Here is a 23559-nt window from a genome sequence, read left to right as displayed (position 1 = left end):
AGGGGTAATTTTATAAAGCTTTTATATGGCTCTTACAACATTGTGTGTAAATTGAAGAGAAACAAATAAAGGTACACTACAAGATTGTGCCTCATTGAATACAAAAAACACAATTCGGTAAAGGGTGCCAAATCTCCAGATAGTGCATGTAAAAATATGTACTGAAATGCATGCTAGCATGTGACAAAGATTACGCATCCATCAGTGCTCTTTACTAAACTGGTGCCCAGCTTAACCCAAATTTGTGCGCCAAATGGCATATAGAACTGTGTCTTGGGCATTGTGCACGACAAAGTACACATAAACATTTATGCAACATAATTGTTGATGTTATGAATACAGAGACATTCTCAAAATGGCCACTATGAATTGCTTGCCACAATTTGGTAATTCAGACATCCTCTTTTTGGCCAAACTGTTCCTACTCAAGACCAGAAAACTGTTCTCCCAGCTTAGTCATAGGAGGGACTATGAGCTAGATGCACTAAACAGGATTGGTAAGACCATGTGGGTCTGCTCTGATCTGATTTTTGGCCGATTCTAAAAGAACTATTGATGCACTAAAAATTTTGCATGCAAATGATTTGCGTGGAGGTCCATCGTAATCCCCAACTCTTCCACCCGATTGATCACAGTGACAGAGACTCTCATACATGTGAAGAGCTGACAGGAGAAGCTCGAACAGCTGAGAGGCAGGGGAAACCCCAAAGCAGCCTCCTGTCACTCAGCTGTTCGGGGCAGGAAACCTTTATTTTTCTTTTTTAATGGGCACAGATGCTGTTTGATTGCCCTCCCCGGCTGGCCGACAAACCAGCAAATATCGGCAGGAGGGGTTGCACTACGGCATGTTCTGTTCTGTTGCTGAACACGCCACAGTGCAGCCCCGCTTTAAACCCACGAGTTAAAACCATGGGCTCGTGAGTCAAGTCAATAAATAAAGCAAAAAAGTTTTGTTTACGGAGACGGAGAGCAAGCGCATGTGCAGACCATCTACAGGCAAAGAAGATGGTCTGCACATGCATCGGGATCACTCTGCAGCAATCCGCGTCGTCGGTGTGGGGCGTGCCTCCGATTTCCCCCATTTGCATGAGGGCGCGTTGTGGATCAGTCGCCCGGGAAGACTCGGAAACAGATCACACATAGCCACAAATCGCAAAAGGAGGTTAGTGAATCTGGGCCTAAGTTTTTGCATCTCAGATATGTAGAACACACCTTTAGTAGGAAGAAATCCTATTTTCTCTGGACTTTATGAGACGCTTTGATCTCTCTGCCTCTTTCTGATCCATGCAGGGCCTTATCAGAGATTTTATCTAACAGTGAAGGCCCCTCCTTACAAGGCCTAGCAGCAGTGATGGAAATGTCACTTCTTGTTGCATTGCCCAGGAAAATATATAGGACTTTTTAAAGAACATTTTTTCACAACTCAGCAATATTTTAAGTACTGTTTTGAAACTGCAGAGCTAAATTTTGATATTTGTGAGGCTTCCTTTTGTCTTGTTTGAAAAACACATTCCAAGATGCAACAAATGAGAAACAATGAGCATTTAGGGCTCCTTTTACAAAGCCGTGGTAGAGGTTTCTACCACGGGCCAATGGGGTAAATGCTCCAATGTTCATAGGAATTGTATGAGGTTTGAAGCATTTACCTCACCATCCTGCGGTAGAAACCTCTACCGCAGCTTTGTAAAAGCCGGAGTTAATTAATAGCCACTGAAAGAAAAGCTCTAATAATGAAACATAACAATTTTTATGATTTTAAATCAATGAGTTTTTGAATATACACAAAAGTACAGCAAAATTTTATGCTGCTGCTAAGATGTCACACTATCTAAAATGATAATTTTTATTTTACAAGGTGAACCGTCTTGTAACTGTAACAGCCTCAGGTCGAATAGTGAAAAAACGATTTGAGCAGCTTGATGATGATCCAGAACAAGAGGTAACTAAATAGTAATCATACATTCATGTACATTAAAGAAGAGTTTTTGAGACATGTATATTTGTAGTGAAGTAGAACGGGTACAAGTGGATCAATTTTTCACTCTGTCAAAAATTACAAAGACTAGGGGACACTCAATGAAACTGCAGGGAAATATTTTTAAAACCAATAGGAAGAAATATTTTTTCACTCAGAGAATAGTTAAGCTCTGGAATGCATTGCCAAAGGTTGTGGTAAAAGTGGATAGCGTAGCTGGTTTTAAGAAAGGTTTGGACAAATTCCTGGAGGAAAAGTCCATAGTCTGTTATTAAGACATAGGAGAAGCCTCTGCTTGCCCTTGATCGGTAGCATGGAGTGTTGCTACTTTGGGTTTTGGCCAGGTACTAGTGACCTGGATTGGCCACCATGAGAACGGACTACTGGGCTTGATGGACCGAGTGGTTAGGAAGGCAAAAAGAGAATACAAAGAGAGACTAGCCGGGGAAGCAAGAAATTTCAAATCGTTCTTCAGATACGTTAAAGGAAAGCAACCGGTGAGGGAGGAAGTAGGACTGTTGGATGATGGAGACAGAAAGGGAGTGGTAAAGGAGGAAAAAGATAGGTTAAACAAGTTCTTCTCATCAGTCTTCACATCAGTCTTCATCTGATAGGTTAAACAAGTTCTTCTCATCAGTCTTCACAAGCGAGGACACATCCAATGTACCGGAACCCGAAGAGATCTTAAATGGAGACCAAGTAGAAAAACTGTCGACATAGAGGTAAGCCATGAGGATGTCCTCCAACAGATAGATAGATTGAAAAGCGACAAATCACCAGGCCCGGATAGAATCCACCCAAGGGTATTAAAAGAACTAAGAAACGAAATAGCGGAAACACTCCGACAAATTTGCAATCTATCCTTGAAAACTGGGGAGATCCCGGAGGACTGGAAAATAGCAAATGTTACACCTATCTTTAAAAAGGGATTGAGAGATGACCCGGGGACTACAGGCCGGTAAGCTTGACTTCAGTTCCAGGCAAGATGGTAGAAGCACTGATAAAAAACAGCATCTGTGAGCACATAGAAAAAAATGGACTAATGAAAGCGAGCCAACATGACTTCTGCAAAGGAAGATCGTGCCAAACGAACTTACTGCACTTCTTTGAAGGGATAAACAGCCAGATGGACAAAGGGGAACCCATAGACATCATTTATCTCGTCTTCCAAAAAGCCTTTGACAAGGTACCCCATGAGTGGCTACTTAGGAAGTTGTGGAACCACAGGGTGGAAGGGGACATATACAGATGGGTTAAACACTGGTTGGCAGGCAGAAAGCAAAGGGTTGGAGTGAAGGGCTACTACCCGGACTGGAGGAGAGTCACGAGCGGTGTTCCACAGGGATCGGTACTTGGACCGCTGCTGTTCAATGTATTTATTAATGACCTAGAAACAGGGACAAAGCGTGAAGTTATAAAATTTGCGGATAACACTAAACTCTGTAGCAGGGTTAGGACGGCGGAGGAGTGTGAAGACCTACAAAGGGACCTGAACAAACTGGAGGAGTGGGCAAATAAATGGCAGATGAACTTCAATATAGAGAAGTGCAAGGTCATGCATATAGGTAAAAAGAACCCGATGTTCAGCTACAAAATGGGGGGATTAGTACTAGGGGAAAGTAACCTTGAAAAAGACTTGGGTGTGCTGGTGGATACAACAATTAAGTCAACGGCACAATGCACAGCAGCCTCAAAGAAAGCAAACAGAATGTTGGGCATTATTAAGAAGGGTATTACAACCAGAACAAAGGAAGTCATCATGCCGCTGTATCGTGCGATGGTGCGCCCACACCTGGAGTACTGTGTCCAACATTGGTCACCGTACCTTAAGAAAGACATGGCGATACTTGAGAGGGTTCAGAGAAGAGCGACAAAAATGATAAAAGGTATGGAAAACCTTTCATACGCAGGGTCATAGGTTGGGGCTGGGGCTCTTCTCCCTGGAAAAGCGGAGACTCAGAGGAGACATGATAGAGACTTACAAGATCATAAAGGGCATAGAGAAGGTGGAGAAGGACAGATTCTTCAACCTATCGGGAACCACAAGAACAAGGGGGCACTCGGAGAAATTGAAAGGGGACAAGTTTAGAACCAATGCTAGGAAGTTCTTTTTCACTCAGAGGGTGGTGGTCACCTGGAATGCGCTTCCAGAGGTTGTGATAGGACAGAGTACATTACTGGGTTTCAAAGAAGGATTGAATAAATTCCTGATAGAAGCGGGGATTGAGGGATACAGATAGAGGTATAGATAGGATTATGTAAGGGTATAGATAGAGGGATAAAGGGGATTGAAGGGTTTTAGGCAAAGGATCACCTTACCGCCGCGGGAGCAGACTGCTGGGCATGATGGACCTATGGTCTGACGCAGCGGAGGCAACTTCTTATGTTCTTATTGGTCTGACCCAGTAAGGCTATTCTTATGTTCTTATGTAACTGAAATTCCTCCAGGATTTACTCATTACAGATTAAATGTACTTGTTATGTACTTCTGTCTTCTGTTTTCCTACCCTATTTATTTGTATTTTTCTTGGGTAGAGTGGGGAGGGAAATAGGGACATACCAATGGAAGGGTCTCACACTCCAGTTCTGTACTTGCCTTTCTCCAGTCTGTGTGCACCACTCTGACCTTCTTCTGTTTACTTTATTCATGCAGGGAGAACAGTGGGACAGGACAAAAGGCTTTCCACCAGAGCCAACTGGGTGAAAATCAGTAAATTTTTATTCCAGTCCAAAATAAACAGACAGAAAAAATAGACCTGACACAGCACTGTGTTTCAGCGAATCAGTCTACCTGCATCAGGGGTTACTGTGTACTTATCATTCCTGAATTAGAAATCATTCTATGAAACAAGATAAAAGCATCAATCATAACTATTCCAGCCCAGTGAAGAAGAGAGTGTTCATTTCTGAAGTACCAATTTGTCAGCTGAGTCACCACAATGAATGAGACATTCAGAAAATCCAGCCACATGGGCTTAGTCACTGAAGAGCAGGTTGCTTTGACCCCCACACTCCTCTGCAAGAAGGGAAGGAATGAGAGAGAAGCAGAACCCTCAAATGAATAAAAAGAAAGAAATGTAACCTCAAGTGGAGATTAGAGAATCAGCTCTGCAATTGAGTGAGAGCAGGCTATGTTTATTTTGGACTCGAATAAAGATTTACTGATTTTACCCAGTTGGCTCTGGTGGAAAGCCTTTTGTCCTGTCCCACTGCTCTCTCTGCTTGTACTTCATTGTGGGCCATTTCTTCTGTTGGCATACTTTATTTATGCATCACTGGAACTGCATACTAGAAAAGGGACAAAGTTTGTCCCCATCCCCACAAGCTCTGTCCTCATCTGCACAAGCCTCAAATGCTTATGATTTTATATTTACATCTTTTTTATTGAAGTATAAAAAGTGACAATATTCTGTACAACTGTTTATAAATCACAAATAGAGCCTTCCATTTTGATCTGGTTTTGGAATAACCTTCCCAAAGATTCGGCTGGCTGTGTTTTTTACATCGTCTGGGAAGTTAACTGGATTGTCTTTCAGACCTGGGTGTATAACAGAACCAACACTGTTAGAGGATGAACAGGAAAATAAGTATCCATTAAATGATGAAAATGTTCCTTGATGCCAACAACAATGGATGATGAATCTGTTACAATAACAGTAAATGCTTGAGCAACTGTGCATGTGATGGAAGGATGTTGCAGGTGGTAGGAGTCTGATCAGCAGACACTTGTTGCCACATCAAAGGAAGACAGGACACAAATGATGTCATTTAACAGTAGCTCTTGCAGAACTCACAGGAATGTTTTGACTGCTTTCAGGTCCAGAATCGGTCTGCAATCTTCGGAGTCTTTCTTTGGCACGATGAAGTAAATCGAGTATCTCCTGGAGCCCAAGTCTTCTCTTGGGACTGGCTCTATGACCGCCAGATCCAGTAACCAGTGCACCATAGCACACACTTTGCTGGCCCTGTCCAGATTTCCCTCAGGAGAGGACAGGAAGAAGTCAAGCGGCAGCTGGAAGAACTGTAGTCGAAGGCCCTCCCTGAGTACCTCCAGGACCCACTGGTCCAAGATTATCTTTAGCCATTCCGGAAGGAAGGCCAAAAGCTACCCCCTGATCCAGGGGAGCCTCACCAGAGACCTGGCATGATAATTTTCTCTTAGGAGGAACAGAAGGCCAGGAGTTGGAAGTAAAATTATGTGATCTAAATTGTCGGGAAGATTTCAAAATAGGGAAAAACCAAGAAGAAATAAGGCAACAGGTGTCATGTAAAAAAAAAAAAAGAAATGGAGGAGGAAGTGACATCACCGACTGAGATTGCCAGTTGAATGCAGAACTTCACATGCCCTAATAAGCAATTGAGCCCAATCAGCCTATAAATGCAACAGATAAGTGCTTCTAAGTAGTGGATGCAAGAGACCACTTTGTTGGGGGCATCGATTGAGCTTGGATGGCAGCTGCAAACCAGAAAACATTGATGGACTTTGCTTATACTCCAGGTGATCTTGGCACCCCAAAAAATATGGCGGCGCCTGGCACATCACGAACAACATCCCCCAAACTAGGTGAAGCCCCAGCATCTGAGAACGCTATTCTACCTTTGATGTAACCTATGACAGAAATAAAGGAACTTTTGCAGGAAATAAGAACGGATATAAAATCTGTTTGTGAGAAACTTTCAACGCTGGCGACAGACCTAGGTGGCGAGATTGCCGACCTGGGGCATCACATTGCTGAAACAGAAGAGCGCCTGAAGGAGCAGTAGGAGCAGCTGCTGGAGGTGGATAATCGGGTGATGGAACTACTTACCCAGAAAATCTATGTCCTCCCGTTTGAACATCAACGAGAAGAATATGGCTTATTACACTCTGATGCTTTTTCCTATGCTCAATTGTGAACATTTCTTTCTAAACATGCATTTTGTGATCTTATTCTTATGTAAACAGGATTAGAATTAGCTTTGTGGAAGGGGATGGGGCAGGGAGGGGTTTCACGTTTGTATAGTGCTTTACTACTGCGGGAAGCACCAATAGATCCATATAAAGAGAAGTGGGCTCAAGAATTGGGGAGGTCAATTGGGGATTCTGAATGGTCTTACGTTCTTATGTCTATGCTTTATAGGATTTATTTTCTATTCCACTCACTTCTTCTTTAATTGAAAATGGATACAAGATGTATTACTGTTGTTATATGACCCCACAATGCCTATCCCAGATTTATGATATCCCAGGGAATGTTTGCTGGAGATCATGTGGATGTCTGGGATCTTTTCATCATATATGGTGGACCTGTCCCTCTCTCAGTGGCGTACCTAGGGTATGTGGCACTCGGGGCCCATAATTTTTTGACACCCCCCCATGTAAAAAAATATTTTTTGTAATAACCATGAAACTGAATAAATGGTCATAATAGAAACAGGCAGTGAAAATTTTATTTTATTGAACCTCATATATGTAACCATTATTCCAAACATACCATAACATAACATAAATTATGTCTGAATTGTCATGACATCAGAAGTACATATGGAGTAGTTGCAGTGATGCTTGGGACAGTTCTGATTGTGTTAGTTCGGTTTTATGTGTTTTTTGAATAGAAGGGTTTTTATTTCTTTTTTGAAGGTTTTGTAGTTTGTGGTCGAGGTCAATAGGTTGTAGAGTTGGGGGTCGAGTGTTGCAGCTCGAATGGCTAGGAGGTTGTCGAACTGTTTTTTTCTTTTGACGTTTTTGGTTGGAGGGTATGTGAATGGTGCGTGAATTCTCCTATGTCTGGTTGAGGTGGATTGAATTATTTAGCTGAAGAAATTAGTTACCCCCCCCCCCCATTCCACACACATTAATTCTCTTCCATTTTTGTTCCCATTATAAAAACACTGATAAGTTCTCAGAAAAAAAATACATTAAAATAAGAAGTGAAAACAAAGGCCCCTACAGATGAGAACATAACATAAGAATAGTCTAACTGGGTCAGACCAATGGTCCATCATGCCCAGTAACCCATTCTCATGGTAACCAATCCAGGTCACTAGTACCTGGTCAAAACTCAAAAAGTAGCAACATTCCATGCTACCGATCCAGGGCAAGCAGATGTTTCCCCCATGTCTTAATAACAGACTATGGACTTTTCCTCCAGGAATTTGTCCAAACCTTTCTTAAAACCAGCTACGCTATCTGCTTTTACCATAACTTCTGGCCACTTCATTTTTAAGCTGAGATCTTTCCTTCCAAACAGAGACTTTGCTAGATGTCAAATACAGCACAAGGTAACTTCACACGGACTTAGGTGTGCAGGAAATGTGAATCTCCTCATACACCCATCATATAATGTGCAAAAATGTGCAAAAGTCTGGTTTTTTCTTTCGATCACTACATAGACTAATGCCACACAAGCAGCGCTGTTACAAACATATTCTGTAGGTCAGTGCTAAGGTTAACAGTTTCCTTCCTTGGACCAGAAGGAGATACTGACAAACCACTGGAAGAGATCCCAAAACAACTACCCAGGAACAACACCCAAAGACCCACTCAGTGTGTGAACCAGTTGAGTGGAGTGGACTAACTGGGGGGTGGAAATGGGCCCGAGTTTGCTCAGCAGAATTTCCCAGATCACCTCTTCCTCTCAACACATTGACACGCTGCCGCCACCACCACTAGGAACACCTCACCGGGTAGGCCAGCAATGCTATAAACTTTATAAAACACATTATTATATTTTCTTATAAAGCACATATTTTAACTGAACTCTCTGACATCCTCAGCCTTTCCATTCACAAAAATAGAAGGAAGAAAAGTTCCCATTTCCTGCTGTCTCATGTCCCCGGCCTATACAATATTTTTCTTCTGCAGAGTGCAGACCCTTCAAAAATCTGACCAAATCCTCATTTCACTTGCATTATAAAGTACTGAGGATGCCATCTCTCCCCAATCCCAGGTCCTAAAGTCTAAGACAGTAGCGCAAACTAGTGCTACCAGATTCAGGAAAAAAAATTTCGATTCGATTCAGCCTATTGAATTGGTTTATCGATTCGATTTTCCTGCCCAATTGGGTGTTTTTTTCAAACATCCTGGTGGGTTTATTTTATAGCTTTTTCACCCCCCTTTGGCTTCTCCTAACCACACTGGTGCTGTGGTGTAAATAAAATAAAGAAACAAAAGGACTTTTCCTCTCTCTGTTAAATCCTAGCTCACGTTTGCAGTCTAACATCAGCTCTGGCAGGATACACATTTCAAATCTGACATTGTAATCACAAAACAGAAAATAAAATTAGTTTTTCTACCTTTTTGTTGTCTGGTTATTTTTCAAATCTTGTTGGTCCAAGGCTCTGGTTCTCTTCTGATAACTTGCTTGCCAGGGTCTCCTTCTTTCTTCTTTCTCCGTGCTAACCATCCATCTGCCATCTCTGTCCCCCCCTTCCCTCCCCCGGATGTCTGGCATCTTTCCTTTTTTTGTCTCCCTCCACAGATCCACCTTTTCTTAACTACCCTTTCATCCAGCAGCTCTCCCTCCTTCCCCACCACCCTAGGATCCACCATCTCTCCTTTTCTTTTCCCAACTACCCTCCTAACCAGTATCTCTATCCCCCCTGCACACCATCCCTTGTGTCCAACTTCTCTCCCTTTCTGTTCCTTCCCTCCCTAAAACCCATGTCCATCATCTCTCTCTCTCTCACCTCTATTTTCAGACCCATTATTTCTTCCCACCCAAAGTCCGGCATATGCACGTCTCTTTGAACCCCTCCCCCTTCCCTCCGTGTACTTCTACACCAGGGCCCCCCCTCCCCTGAAGGCCTGTCCCCTTTTAAAGGTCTGCATCCCACCCCTTAAGGCCTGTCCCCCCCTTGAAGGCCTGCCTGCCTGCTCCCCCTGAAGGCCTGCCCCCCCTGAAGGCCTGTCCCCCCCTTGAAGGCCTGCACCCCCCCTGAAGGCCTGCACCCCCCGAAGGCCTGCCCCCCCTTGAAGGCCTGCCTGCCTGTTCCTCTTGAAGGCCTGCACCCTCCCGAAGGCCTGCATCCCCCCGAAGGCCTACACCCCCCTCGAAGGCCTGTCCCCCCCTTGAAGGCCTGCCTGCCTGTTCCCCTTGAAGGCCTGCCCCCCCAAAGGCCTGTCCCCCCTTGAAGGCCTGCACCCTCCCCGAAGGCCTACACCCCCCCTCGAAGGCCTGCCCCCCCTCAAAGGCCTGAACCCCCCCGAAGGCCTGTCCCCCCCTTGAAGGCCTGCCTGCCTGTCCCCTCTTGAAGGCCTGTCCCCCCCTTGAAGGCCTGTGTCCTCCCTGGAAGGCCTGTCCCCCCCTAAGGCCTGTACCCCCCCCGATGGCCTGTCACCCCCCCCCCCCGAAGGCCTGCCTGTCCCCCTTGAAGGCCTGTTTCCCCCCCCCGAAGGCTTGTCCCCCCCCTTTGAAGGATTGCCTGCCTGTTCTCCATGAAGGCCTGTCCCCCTGAAGGCCTGTCTCCCCCCTCCACAAGGTCTGCCTGCCCGCCCCACCCTGAAGGCCTGCTGCCCCCCCCCACTACCTCGAAGGACCGCTCGGCCCCACCTCCACCACCACCACCACGAAGCACTGCTTATTTCCCCGGCCTCCCCGCTTCATTTCCCTGACGTCAGAGGAGGGGCTGGACCGTGGTGGAGGAAACAGCCGAAGCAAGCAAAGATCACGGGCATCGCGCGATCTTGCTGCAGGCTGTTTCCCCAGGGAAATGAAGCGGGGAGGCCGGGGGAATAAGCAGTGCTTCGTGGTGGTGGAGGTGGGGCCGAGCGGTCCTTCGAGGTAGTGGGGGGGGCAGCAGGCAGCAGGCCTTCAGGGTGGGGCGGGCAGGCAGACCTTGTGGAGGGGGGGGGGAGACAGGCCTTGCTGCAGGCTGTTTCCAGACACGACACCCGGCGCAGGGGGTGGGGAACCGGACCGGACCAGGAGCACTCCCTCAGGGCTTGGCACCCGGGGCGGACCGCCCCCCCCCCCCCTTGGTACGCTACTGCCCTCTGTGAAGAGATATTGGAATATGGTTGGACAATTAATAGTTAGTATCTCTGGGAAATATTGTCCAATGTTGATGGATTGCTGTTTACTCATTGCCCCAATCCACGGCTATTCTGTTCAAGAACATAAGATGGCCCTGTTTATTTTCACTATCGCTTGGATGGCACTGGCAAGAAGCTGGCGTTCTGAGCAGATGCTGGAGAGGCGGTTTCTTATAAGTTGTTTAGACCACAGTTCTTCAACCGCCGGTCCGCGGACCTATGCCGGTCCGCAGAAAATTCCTGCCGGTCAACATTTTCAATTTCCTGCTGGTCCGCATAGGACCGGCAAGATCGAGGAGCGCAGGGCCGGAGAGATAATGGGGAGCCTCAGACTGTGCTTTCCCCCCCTCCCAGCGGCTCTCCTTACAAGCACAGCGATTCAGGAAGGAAGCCTTGGATCTTTTGCTGAGTCGGGCCGCCTCTGATGATGCAACTTCCGCTTTCCTCAGAGGCAGTGCGACCCAACAAAGGACCCGAGGCTGCCTTACCGAATCGCAGCGCTGGCAAGTAAGGAGAGTTGCTGAGAGGGGAGAAAGCTGCTGGGCATGGTGAAAAAAAAAAGGGACAGCTGTTACTGGACCTGGAGAGGGAGGAGAGATGCTGCTAGGAGGGGAGGAGGGAAAGGAGTCTGGGAAGCTGCTGGGCATGGTGAAAAAGGGATAGCTGCTACTGGACCTAGAGAGGGAGAAGGAGAGATGCTGCTGGGAAGGGAGGAGGGAAAGGAGTCTGGGAAGCTGCTGGGCATGGTGAAAAAGGGATAGCTGCTACTGGACCTAGAGAGGGAGAAGGAGAGATGCTGCTGGGAGGGGAGGAGGGAAAGGAAAGGGAAGAGAGTTACTGCTGGACAGGGGGAGGAGGGAAGGGAGAAGAAAAAAGGAAGGAAACAACTTGCAGGGAGATTAGAGGAGGGGAAGGGGAGAGACAGGAATGAGATGGGAAGGGGGGTCAGCAGAGAAATTGAGAGGGACAAAGATGCTAGATCTGGTATAGGAGAGATAAAAATGAAAAGAGCAGTGAAGCTGGAATGAATCGTGTAAAAAGGAGAGAGGGGCATAGGCTGGATGGAAAGGGGAGGGGGGCATAGAAAGAAGACAAATACCATATGGAAGGGGAGAGGTCAGACAGTAGATGGAAGGGGCAGATGCTGGATTGAAGAGACAGAGAGGGCAGATGCTGGAAGGAAGAGAGTGAAAAGAAGAGCTGGTGTTAGACATAACTTGGGACTGCAAAGTCCAGGCAGTGGCTTAGGGCTCTCTCTGACCAGGGGGGCAGTTGCCCTAGTTGCACTCCCCTAACCCTATTCCTGCTATGTGTGACTGCGGTATTCTGTTAGCATGATATTTCTGAGTAGCATTCTGTAATAATTTGGCTTATTCAGTTTTCTTGATAGTAGAGGGAATATATGTGAAGGGGAGGGGACACAGGGGTTTTGTTGATCCTTGCTCTGTATTATTTGTATTTATAAAATGACAATTGTACAGAATATTGTTTCTTTTTATACTTTAATAAAATACATTCAGTATACAATCATAACTGAGGCTTGTGCAGATGGGATCAGATGGTTTGCGAGGACCGAGCTCGCGGAGACGGAGCGGAAATGGGATTTTTAAATTTCAGTCCTAGTAGTTTGCCGGTCCACAAAATAATTTTTTTTTCCCCCGCCAGTCCATAGGTGTAAAAAGGTTGAAGAACACTGGTTTAGACTATGTTCATTTGATGTGTAAGTTAACGGCACTGCATCAACAAACATTAATCCCCTATCATAAAGTTTGGGATAGTTATGTAGCCTGGAGGTCTCGATTTAACCACTCATGTCCTATACTCTGAGGGGTGTTATTCTATGCTAATCTTGTTGGGGAGAGAGGGGTGGAAAGGGTGTTGAAAAGGGGGGGGGTAGATTGAATGTGTTTGGCAAATGTACCATATATACTCGAATATAAGTCGAGACCCTCATTTTCCCCAAAAAGGAGGAAAAGTGGTTGACTCGAATATTAGTCGGGCGGCTTAATATTCAAGTACCTTGCCCCATCAGGCTCTGCACCCAGCTCCCTTTCTGTAAGGCACTGCACCCAGCACCCTTCCGTCCCTCCCCTGTCAGGCGTTGCAGCCAACACCCTTCCCTCCCTCCCTCCTTCCTTGTCAGGCACTGCACCCAGCTCCCTTCCTGTCAGGCATTGCACCCAGGCATTACACCCAGGCCACCCAGACATTGCACCCAGGCCTCCCTTCCTGCCAGGCATTGCATAAAGCCCCCTTCCTTCCCTCCTCTTTCAGACTCTGCACCCAGCACCCTTCCTTCCCTCCACGTCAGACTCTGCACCCTCCCTCCCTCTAAGGCTCTGCACCCTGCCGCCCTCCCTGCCCTAGCCTCATACCTCTACCGCCGATCCCTGGTGGAGGTGTAGTGGGCAGGAGCGAACTTTCCAAGTTCCTGCCCCGCTGTTAACAGGCTTCCATGAGTGTCTTCGGCTGCGCTGAAAAGCATGAGCAGGCGCGTGATTTGGCAATGCTGCTCATTGCTGAGCGGCTTCCTTAATGGCTCCTGTGAATTCTCACAAGAATTTGCGGAAGCCATTAAGGAAGCCACTCAGCAATGAGCAGCATTGCCAAATCACGCGCCTGCTCATGCTTTTCAGCGCGGCCGAAGACACTCATGGAAGCCTGTTAACAGCGGGGCAGGAACTTGGAAAGTTTGCTCCTGCCTGCTGCACCTCCACCGGGGATCGGCGGTAGAGGTATGAGGTTAGGTCAGGGAGGGCGGCAGGATGCAGAGCCTTGCAGTGGCAGCAGCCTGCAATAATTTCGGAAGGGGAGTGTATTGGCTCGAATATAAACTGGGACCCCCATTTTTGGGCGAGTATATATGGTATATCTTTCAAACATTTAAATAAAAAGAATTTACAAAAAAAAAGAAATTATTTTAGGAAATCATGAGCAGTCACATTAAAGAGCAATCCAAAGCAAAATGAGCTACCCTGCAGTGACAAGAAGATTTTGGATTGATTGTTATTTACAAAGTTCTGCAACTGAATCAGGTTGTAGAATATATACTTTGACCTTGAAACATAATAACACAGAAACACAAGGAAACATAATAACACAGAACACAAGGAAAAGTTTTCATTTTTAAGTGATTTTAGTGGCTTTCAAATTAGGCTTACATTGTTATTTTTATTTTGGTTATAATTATATGCTTTTGTTGTAATTTTTATTCTACATTTTGTGTTCATTGTTCTTCTTAATTGGTGCTAAAAAAGGCATAATACACTTCCCCCTCCAAATCCACGGTTTCAGCATCTGCGAATTCGGTTATTTGCAATTTTAAAACAAAAAAAAACATTTTAATTTTTCGGGCTATTTTAAGCCCTGTAAGCCCCCCCTTAAGCCTTACTTGGTGGTCTAGCGGGTTTTCGAGGCAGGAGTGATCGTCCCACGCTCCTGCACCATGTAGATCGCTCACAGGAAATGGCTGCCTTGAGCTCCCGTTGTAGTCTCGAGAGATTACGAGAGCTCAAGGCAGCCATTTCCTGTGAGCGATCTGCATGGGACAGGAGCATGGGAAGATCGCTCCTGCCCCTAAAATCCGCTAGACCACCAGGTAAAGCTTAAAGAGGGGCTTACAGGGCTTAAAATAGCCAGGGGGAAGCGAGAGTTAGGGGCAGAACTGGCCCAAATATTATTCGCGTTTTTTTAATATTCGGAGGCTGGCTCTGCCCCTAACCCCTGTTGATACGAAGGGAGAAGTGTATACAGTAAATACTAGAAATAAACTAACATCAAATTTATTTTATTTCAAATTTAAGACTTTTAAAGTTGTGGATTATGAAGATGAACTGGATTTGCTGTCAGTTGTGGCAGTGACTCAGACTGACACCGATGGAAGAGCTCATATTGACTTCTACAGCAATGAAAATGGGAAACTATTGAAGAGCATCAGACTGATAGAATCATGGGATGTGGTAAGAAATCCTAGAAAATAATGAAGGCTAGCCATGTGCTCTTACAAATAAATAGACATTAAAAATAAAGCTGATTGTCATTTAAGAGCCTTTCCCTATTTGGAATCTGTCAAATAAACCCATAGTGAGTCAATTATTCTCTACTTCAATTGTTCATGTTTAGTGACAAGCTCTGTACAACATACTGGCACAACCAGACAAACAGTTGCTTTTTGGTGGTGGGGGGGGGGGCATGAGATCAAAGTGGGTGGACACTAAATTTTCATTCCACCCCGCAACTCTGACCCATGTCCAAATGCAAAATATAAATAACCTGAACTGGCAAGGATTCCCAAGCTCTACCAGCTGAAGACCTCCTCTTCTGGTCTGGGGCCAGAACTCTTCAAAGGCAGTGTTCTAAGGCTGCTCCTGCTGCTGCTTCCCTCCCATCTTATTAGGGTGTGTCAATTTTAGGGGTAGATTTTTATATTTTCAAATGTTACAAACGGTGGTGTGTGATGACCAGTCTTGGAACCACCATGGGCTTGCTCAAAAATGCCATGGTACAGATAAGAGGAGACTCCAGAGCTCCAGTCAAGTAATTGGGTGTGTGTAGTTGCCTCAGTGTTGATGGATGGTGTTTTCCTGGGTCTCACCCTACTGTGTCTTCTCATCTCCTTCACCTCTAATCTTCAGTATCTTTCCTACTGTATCTCTTCTCTTCACTGCACAACGTAGCTTGCTGAACAGACTCACTGTAACCATATGAAGCTGATCTTTTCACTGAAGGCATTATTAATTTCCTTACCTCTTCACACTGTTCTTTCAACAGTTGCAGATGGGAGGTGAGATGCCTGGGACCTTGTGACCAATTGCTATTTATTTTTATATTAAACCAGTTTAAAATGTAAACCCAAGCATAGAACTGTATAATCATTTTTAAGTTTTTCAGATTCTCTCCTTTCAGATTATGTTTGAGTGAAATGATGTGGTGGTTGAGTTAGTCAACTTTTCAAGGTAATATATAGAAATAAAACAAAAAACAAAGGTAATAAGGTAATACCTTTTTTATTAGACTAACTCAATGCATTTTATGATGAGCTTTCAAAAGTAACCTTACTTCCGATCAGATTATACTTGGAAAGCCATATTCTATTGAACCTTAGAGCTGTTGCGAGCCATCTGCTGGGTGACACAAGTCCTATTTCCAACAGAGCCAGATCTTTTAACAAGACACCTGGTTTAATGGTAGTTACAATTCTATAGCGCGGAGGTCACGTGATGCTGCCTATCTGAGCGGTCGCACGCCGGAGAGCTCCTGCCTCACCCTCACTCAACCCTGCAAAAACCGGCAAAACTACCGACTCCTTTGTGTCCCCACGGCAGAAACGAGCAGGCGGGACAGGGATTGACACCCCGCTTTTCTTTTTTTTCCTCTCTTTGATCATCGGGAGTGATTGCAGCGGCGGGGGGGTCACGTGGTGCTGCCTGCCTGGACGGCCGCGTGGCGGTGAACTCCGGCCTCATCCCCTCTAAACCCGGCACCCATACCGATAATCCCGAGTCCCCGCGGCAGAAACGAGCAGGCGGACCGGGGACTGATATCTCGCCTTTATATCCCTGATCCTCGGGGGCGACTGCAGCGGCGGGGGGGTCACGTGGTGCTGCCTGCCTAGACGGCCGCGTGGCGGATAGCTCCGGCCTCACCCCCGCTAAACCCGGCACGCATATTGCCTGTTTTAAGACCCCACGGCAGAAACGAGCAGGGAGGAAGGGGACTACCACCCAGTTTCTTATTCCTCATCGGGGGAGACTGCAGAGGCGGGGGGGGGGTCACGTGGTGCGGCCTGCCCGGGCGGTCGAGCGCCGGAGAGCTCCTACCCTGCCCCCGCTGAGGGTGCCGGACGCTGCAGGCCTTTCTGCGCCCTCAAGGCAGAACAGAGCAGGCGGGACGGGGATCAACAGCCCGCTTTTCTTTACCTGGTCCTCGGGGGCGACTGCTGCGGCACGGGGCATGCCCATAAAATCGGCGAAAGGCGCCCGGGACAGACCCTCCCTTACCCCCTCCAAGATGGCGACGGAGCAGGCCACATTCACTATCCCCGCTGGCGACTGGATCACAGACATCACGCGGTTGGTCACGGCGGCGCTGGCAGACAAACTGAATAAAATTCAATCAGCGGTGGATGAAATGCACGAGAAGTTCGATTCCCACAGCCAGCGCCTAACAGAGGTAGAGCAGCGCGTGTCCGATCAGGAGGACACGTGTGTGACGCTGACGGCACAGGTAGAAGAACTCACGCGAACGTCTCGGGAGTTGCAGGCGGCCCTGGAGGAGCAGGAGAACAGGAGCCGTCGAAACAACCTGCGGCTGGTCGGACTTCCGGAGACGGTGAGTGACCAGGACCTCTATATGATTTTCAGCAAGTGGCTTCCTGAGACCTTAAATCTGACGGGGGGAGCGGAGGCCTTCGCCTGCGAACGGGCGCACCGCATTGGAAACCGACCTCTGGAGGGGGGTAAGGCGAGGACCGCCATAGCCCGCTACTCTAACTGGAGGGAAAAAGAACTCATACTCCGGGCCTTCCGAAAGGCGGGCACCTTGGATTACAAAGGATCCCGAGTGCTTCTATTCAATGACTACTCTGTGCGGGTGGCGGCCCAACGCAAACTTATGGCGCCCTCCTGCACTGACCTTCACAACAGAGGAGTCAAGTTCGCGCTGGTTTATCCGGCGAAGCTCCGAGTCTGGCATGAGGGCAAAACTCTCACCTTCAACAGCGGAGACGAGGCCAAGGCGTTTCTGGCAACTTTACCCGCCTAATGCTACCCTAAACCGGAGGTTGCTGCTTTGAGGCTCACCTGCAGATGCGGCTTAGTACTCCTGGGAGCTGTGTTGGAGTCCTTTTGAAACTATCCTCTGCGCGTTCAGCGGAATCGTGAGACCAAACCGCTATTGCGGTGGTGGGGCTACCTTCCTTGACTTGGATATGATTCCCGAACCCGAGCGGCTGGTGTGACCTGAGTGATACGCGCCTGGCGTTGAGGGGCTGCGGTGCTTTCGACTTTCCAGTGGACTCCTGTATCTCCGCCGGCTACACCAACCCTTGAATGACTCTCTTTGATCTTGGTGCGGGCCGCCCTGGCTGGAGGGGATCCCTTTCGATGCGGCATGCGGCTGCTCTGGAGTACTTTCTTGGACTTCTTGGTATCACCTATTCACTGTTCACTGTTTGTGTTTCACTTCCTGTTTTTGCATTAACTACGGGGACTATATGTTAGGGGTATTGTTCAGTGGGGGGGGGGGGGGGGCTCCGGGTAGGTTGGGGGAACTTTATGGGTTTGTATGCTGATGGAATGGGGTCAGCTTGGGGGGCAAGAATGGGGGGGGGAGGGTGGAGGGAGAGTTTAGGGGGGGGGAATGATTGGGAGCGTGTGGTTGTGTATGGGATGAGTGAGCAGGGGGGAAGGGTGGGGGCCTGGGGGGTGGAACTGGAGGGCACAGAGATATCAGGGCCAGCGGAGCTTAGCTGGGAGGCTTCGCCTGGGCCCACCTATTCTTTCTGTATTGGACGAATGCGTATCTGGCTGGTGGAGAATGGATGAGTTCACATACTTTGGGAGGGGTGTTTCCTTCTGGATTGCTGTGCCGCATAGAGCTACTCTCTCACTGTTATGGCTGATTTAAGAGTTGTAACCTTTAATGTCGATGGCATCAGGTCCCCGGTAAAGAGGTCCCGTATTCTTACCAGCTTGCGACACCTGAAAGCGGAAGTAGCGTTCTTGCAAGAAACTCACCTCACTCAGACCGAACACTCTAAGTTGCGGAGAAATTGGGTTGGGGATGTTTATTCCTCCTCCTCCGGGGGCAGGAAACGCGGGGTGGCGATACTGTTGCACAAGAGTCTACCTTTTACCTTGCATAAACAATTGACCGATCGGGAGGGGAGATATGTACTTGTGCTGGGGGAGCTTTGGGGTTTAAAACTGTTACTCTGTAATTTGTACGCCCCCAACTCTTACTGTCATAAATTTTTCTCCTCTGTTCTCTCCCTAATTTCGGCTTACCCGGATTATCAGGTGGTCCTGGGGGGGGACATGAACATCACTGCAGACCCGGGGGTGGATTGCAGACCTCCCAGGAGCAGTCTGAAGGATCATGACAATAAGGGGGTGGGCTTCCTGATGCAACACTTAGGTCTGGTGGATGTATGGCGGACACTACACCCATATGACTCGGAGTTTACTTTTTACTCTCATGTACACAAGGTATATGCCCGCCTGGATTATATACTATTAGACCAACGGCTGTTCTCTAGGGCTACTAGATCGGAGATAGTAGACTCCACGATCTCGGATCATGCTACTGTGGATCTCACACTGACCCTGGCAGCTGGCAGGAAGGCCTCCTCTTGGAAAATGGCATTACACCTGTACCAAGACCGGGAATTCCGGACGTTTCTTCGGGCACGATGGGCGGACTACCAGGCCACTAATGACACCCCGGATATTGGACCAATATCATACTGGTATGCTTCCAAGGCAGTCCTGAGGGGGCATGTGATCGCATACACTGCGGCTAAACGCAGGGCCCGGGGCGCTGAACTCCTCTCACTCACGAGACAGCTGCATGGTTTTCGCAGGGCCCACATCTCCTCTCTCTCAGATAAGGAGAGACAGGAATACAAGACTATACGTGATCGTATTGAGACTCTACTTCATCAAAGAGCGGAGCAGACCCTTGCGTTTCAACGGTATAACCTGCATAGATGGGGTGGGAAAACGGGGAGACTTCTGGCGAACCTAGTGCGACCTTATAAGAAACGTCAAATTATTACGGCAATACGCGATAGTGGGGGCACTCGACATGAAGGGGAGGGACGAATTGCGGAACAATTTGTTAAGTACTATGAAACTCTATACGGTAGGAGACCTCTGGATGAGATGGCCCTTCAGGATTTTTTCAGGGGGTTATCGCTACCCTGCCTGGAAGAGGATCAGGCGGCATCTTTGAGCCAGCCGATTACCGAGGCTGAACTCCGTGTCACCATTCGGTCCCTTAAATTGGCAAAGGCGCCTGGCCCGGATGGGTTTGGGCCCGAATACTACCGCATTTTAGAAGATCTGGTGGCGAAGCCCCTGAGTGCAATGTATAACGAAGTGGCGACATCAAGGGGCTCCTTTCCGGATAATATGGCTCATATAGTTCTACTCCCTAAGCCGGGCAAGGACCCGGACCTGGTGGGGTCGTTCCGCCCAATCTCCCTACTAGATCAGGATATTAAGCTTCTGGCTGCGACTTTGGCGAGACGTTTGAATGGCCTTCTTCCCGATCTCATTCACCCAGATCAGGTTGGGTTTGTGCCGGGACGATACGCCTCCATGAATTTAATGAGGGTCTTGGGAGCGATCCATGACAGGGTAGGCAGGGGTGGACAAGAGGCGGTGGCGGGACTGGATATGGAGAAAGCATTCGATAGCATCTCTTGGGATTATCTCTTTTGGGTCTTACGTCGGGGCGGATTTCAGGGTGACTTTCTGGCCTGGGCTTCTGCCCTATATCACAATCCCAGGGCGCGCCTAATGATCAATGGGGGTTTGACGGATGATTTCGGCCTGCAGAGAGGAACTAGACAGGGGTGCCCGCTCTCACCGCTCCTCTTCCTCCTGGCTATCGAACCCCTTGCGGCGAAAATCAGGCAGGATGTGACAATTCAGGGAGTTGCGGTACGGGGACAGGAATGCAAAATCAGCTTGTTTGCTGATGACATTTTACTCTACTTGGATCATGTTTCCGTACATCTGCCCAGAGCCCTGGAGGTGATCCGAGCCTTTGGAGTACTGTCGGGATTACAAGTTAATTGTAGTAAATCGGAGCTTCTGCTACTGGCTGGGGGCCGGGCGGAGACCTGGCACGCGGGGTTGCCTATCGCACCCACGACTAAACCAATGAGATACCTCGGCATATACCTCAGCACTGATCTTCCCACGCTTTACATCGCGAATATCCGCCGGCCCCTTGAGGCCATCGCAAAACTGTGCCAAGCTTGGCAGGACCTGCCGCTGGGGATTCTGGGTCGAGTGGCCTTAGTGAAAATGTGTCTGGTACCGAAGCTCTTGTATCCCTTGCAGGCCATGCCACTTTGGCTCACCAGGAGGGATGAATTTGTCTTTAAATCTACTATCTCTCGATTTGTTTGGAGGTCTCGCACTCCTCGGATAGCGATGTCCAAGCTTATCTTGGATAAATCACTGGGGGGACTCAATGTCCCGGATATTCGGCTTTATAATGTTGCCTCTCTCCTCCGTTGGATTCACGAGGGCTATAGTGAGTGCCCCCGCTACTCCCCTCGGGGATGGTTGGCGAGTTGGAGTGCCCCCTTTCACTTTATGAACCTCCTACATCGACATGATGATCCTGGGAGGCGCTATACGGTTTGTTCTCGTTTGCTGCGCCCGTTCAGACTGGCATGGCGCTGGTGGAGGCGACGACAGCAACTACCACCGGATATATCCCCTTTTGTGAGCCTGGAGGGCAACTCCAGGTTCCCCCCAGGCAGGGGTAGATCTGTATTTCAGCATTGGTCGGCCCAGGGTTGTAGGTTGATGGAAAACGTTCTTGACCTGTCTCCGTCTGGATTTCCCTCCTTCCAGCAGGTCCGGGACGCGTGGGGCCTTCCCTCGAGCTATATGTTTTCTTATTTTCAGGTTCGTCACTACTGGGAGACGGAACGTAGGGGAGTGGCGGGGGCCTGGGTCAGGGGCCCACTGGACATCTTGTTCTCGGCCACCCAGCCCGCGCTAAATTCCCTGGCGCGCTGGTATCGCGTCCTTAAGTTGTCTCTCGTCACGTCGGTACTTACACCGGTGCGTACATCCTGGGAACGAGACCTGGGGCAGGATATTTCTGAATCACAGTTCACTGCCTGCTTTACGACACTATATTCCTACACTAAATCAGCTGACCTACAGGAACTCCAGTATAAGATCCTTCACAGGGCATACTTTACGGCACAGAGGGGAGCGCGACTGGGAATATGGGAGAGCGGTCTTTGTATTAAATGCAAGAGCAGTGCTGGTACATATATACATTCCTTTTTGGAGTGCCCACGGCTGGATGTGTGGAAGGAAGCCCTCCCCTTGTTGGAACGGGTGGTGCAGCGCACTGTGGAATGGGACTATGGGTTCATACTCCTGGGTCTGCAGTCATCCCTCCAGGACCAGGGATTCACCACACCCCAATGCAGGTTTCTCTACAATGCTATTTTAGTAGTAAAGAAACTGATCTTGACATACTGGATGTCTGAGGAGCCCCCTCCGCTGCCGCACTGGAGGTGTCGGCTTCGAGAGGTAGCTCTGTTTGAAATTCGATCCCAAGCGAGAACAACGAGCGTATTTAAGCAACATTACGCTGGCTTATGGGCGAGACTGCGGGACCTGGTGCCGTCGATCGCACGAGAGGGGGACCAGGGGCCTTCTTAGCAGGGGACTGATTTTCCGTTTCTTGGCCGGCCCTCGGGGGTTTGCCTTCTTTAACTGACTCTTAATAGCCTTCTTTTTCTCTCTTTTTCTTTTTCTTTCTCTCTCTCCATACTTTAGTGCCCTGGGAGGGGGGGGGGGGAGGGGGCTTCCTGGGATATGAATGAATGGTTTGCATGAATGGATGATGATGAGTGTGCTTGATGATCTGAGTGTTGCGTGGGTTTTTGGGGGTTCTTCTCATGGAAAAATGGCGGGAGCTCACTGCTCCAGACGGGCGACCTACCTTTCCGAATGTTCCTCTCAGCTTATGCCCTCAATGCTCTTTTTTGTCTTGCTCTGTTTTTTGTCTATTACATGCATGAGGGGGTACCCTGGGGGAAGTATTGCTATTGTTGATGCCTGTTCAGAGTGTTGGACTGTTATTTGTCTTTTCAATGGTTATTGTTGCGCCCTGCTGGGCGGTGTATTCTCTCTCGCTGTCAATAAAAATATGTTTAAAAAAAAAAAAAAAAAAAAACAATTCTATAGCGCTTTGTCCTGAGAAGATCAGGGCCAATAGAGATCTTAGTAAAATCAGGACTTATTTGACAATATATTAGAATTAACAGTGTGCAGTTGCATTTTATATTTCATAATAAAATTTTTAATAAATTATATAAAGAAATTATAGAGAAAGATTTTGTGAGACAACTAATAATGTACTGGGCAGGGCTTATGTAGACTTTCAGTCTGGTGCTTGTCATCTAATGAGTCCCTGTCCAGGGCTGAATTGTTCACAATGCCCATACTGATGTCTCTTTTATAAATAACCTTTTGTTTTTTGCTGGCCATTGCTTTCTCTTAGCAGGAGTGAAAAAGTTTATTGCCAATTCTTTTTGGTTTTTGTATATAACAGAATCACTAAATTTTGGATTTGCTTTGTATCATTCAGCAAGTAATCCAGTTATTAGGTCATTTATCAGTTCATCAGTGCTGTAATATTGTTTGTCTTGATCACTGATGTCTCTCAAATACAACACATATCTAATGAGATCCCTGAAAGTTGGTAGTTCAGCTACAGGTAGTTCTCTGCCTGATCCCACCAAATGATATAAATAAGTCCAAATTGCAGTTTTGTTTTTCTTTTGGACATTTTCAATATTGGGACCTGG

General features: G+C 47.7%; 1 protein-coding gene across 4 annotated transcripts in view; it reads left to right on the top strand.

Annotated features, from left to right (window-relative positions):
* The window catches only part of DCAF17 (DDB1 and CUL4 associated factor 17), a 99350-nt gene that overhangs the window by 73711 nt on the left and 2080 nt on the right, over positions 1-23559 (top strand). For all 4 annotated transcript variants that reach the window (XM_033947205.1, XM_033947206.1, XM_033947204.1 and 1 more), the window contains exons 13-14: positions 1856-1939; positions 14792-14947. In XM_033947205.1, coding sequence (XP_033803096.1) covers positions 1856-1939; positions 14792-14947 — 240 coding nt within the window. The remainder of the gene's footprint in view (positions 1-1855; positions 1940-14791; positions 14948-23559) is intronic.

Source organism: Geotrypetes seraphini, chromosome 5 (assembly GCF_902459505.1).
Source record: "Geotrypetes seraphini chromosome 5, aGeoSer1.1, whole genome shotgun sequence".
NCBI classification, from domain to species: Eukaryota; Metazoa; Chordata; class Amphibia; order Gymnophiona; family Dermophiidae; genus Geotrypetes; species Geotrypetes seraphini.
Note: the sequence above shows the minus strand (reverse complement) of the source record. Positions and strands in the feature narration are given on the sequence as shown.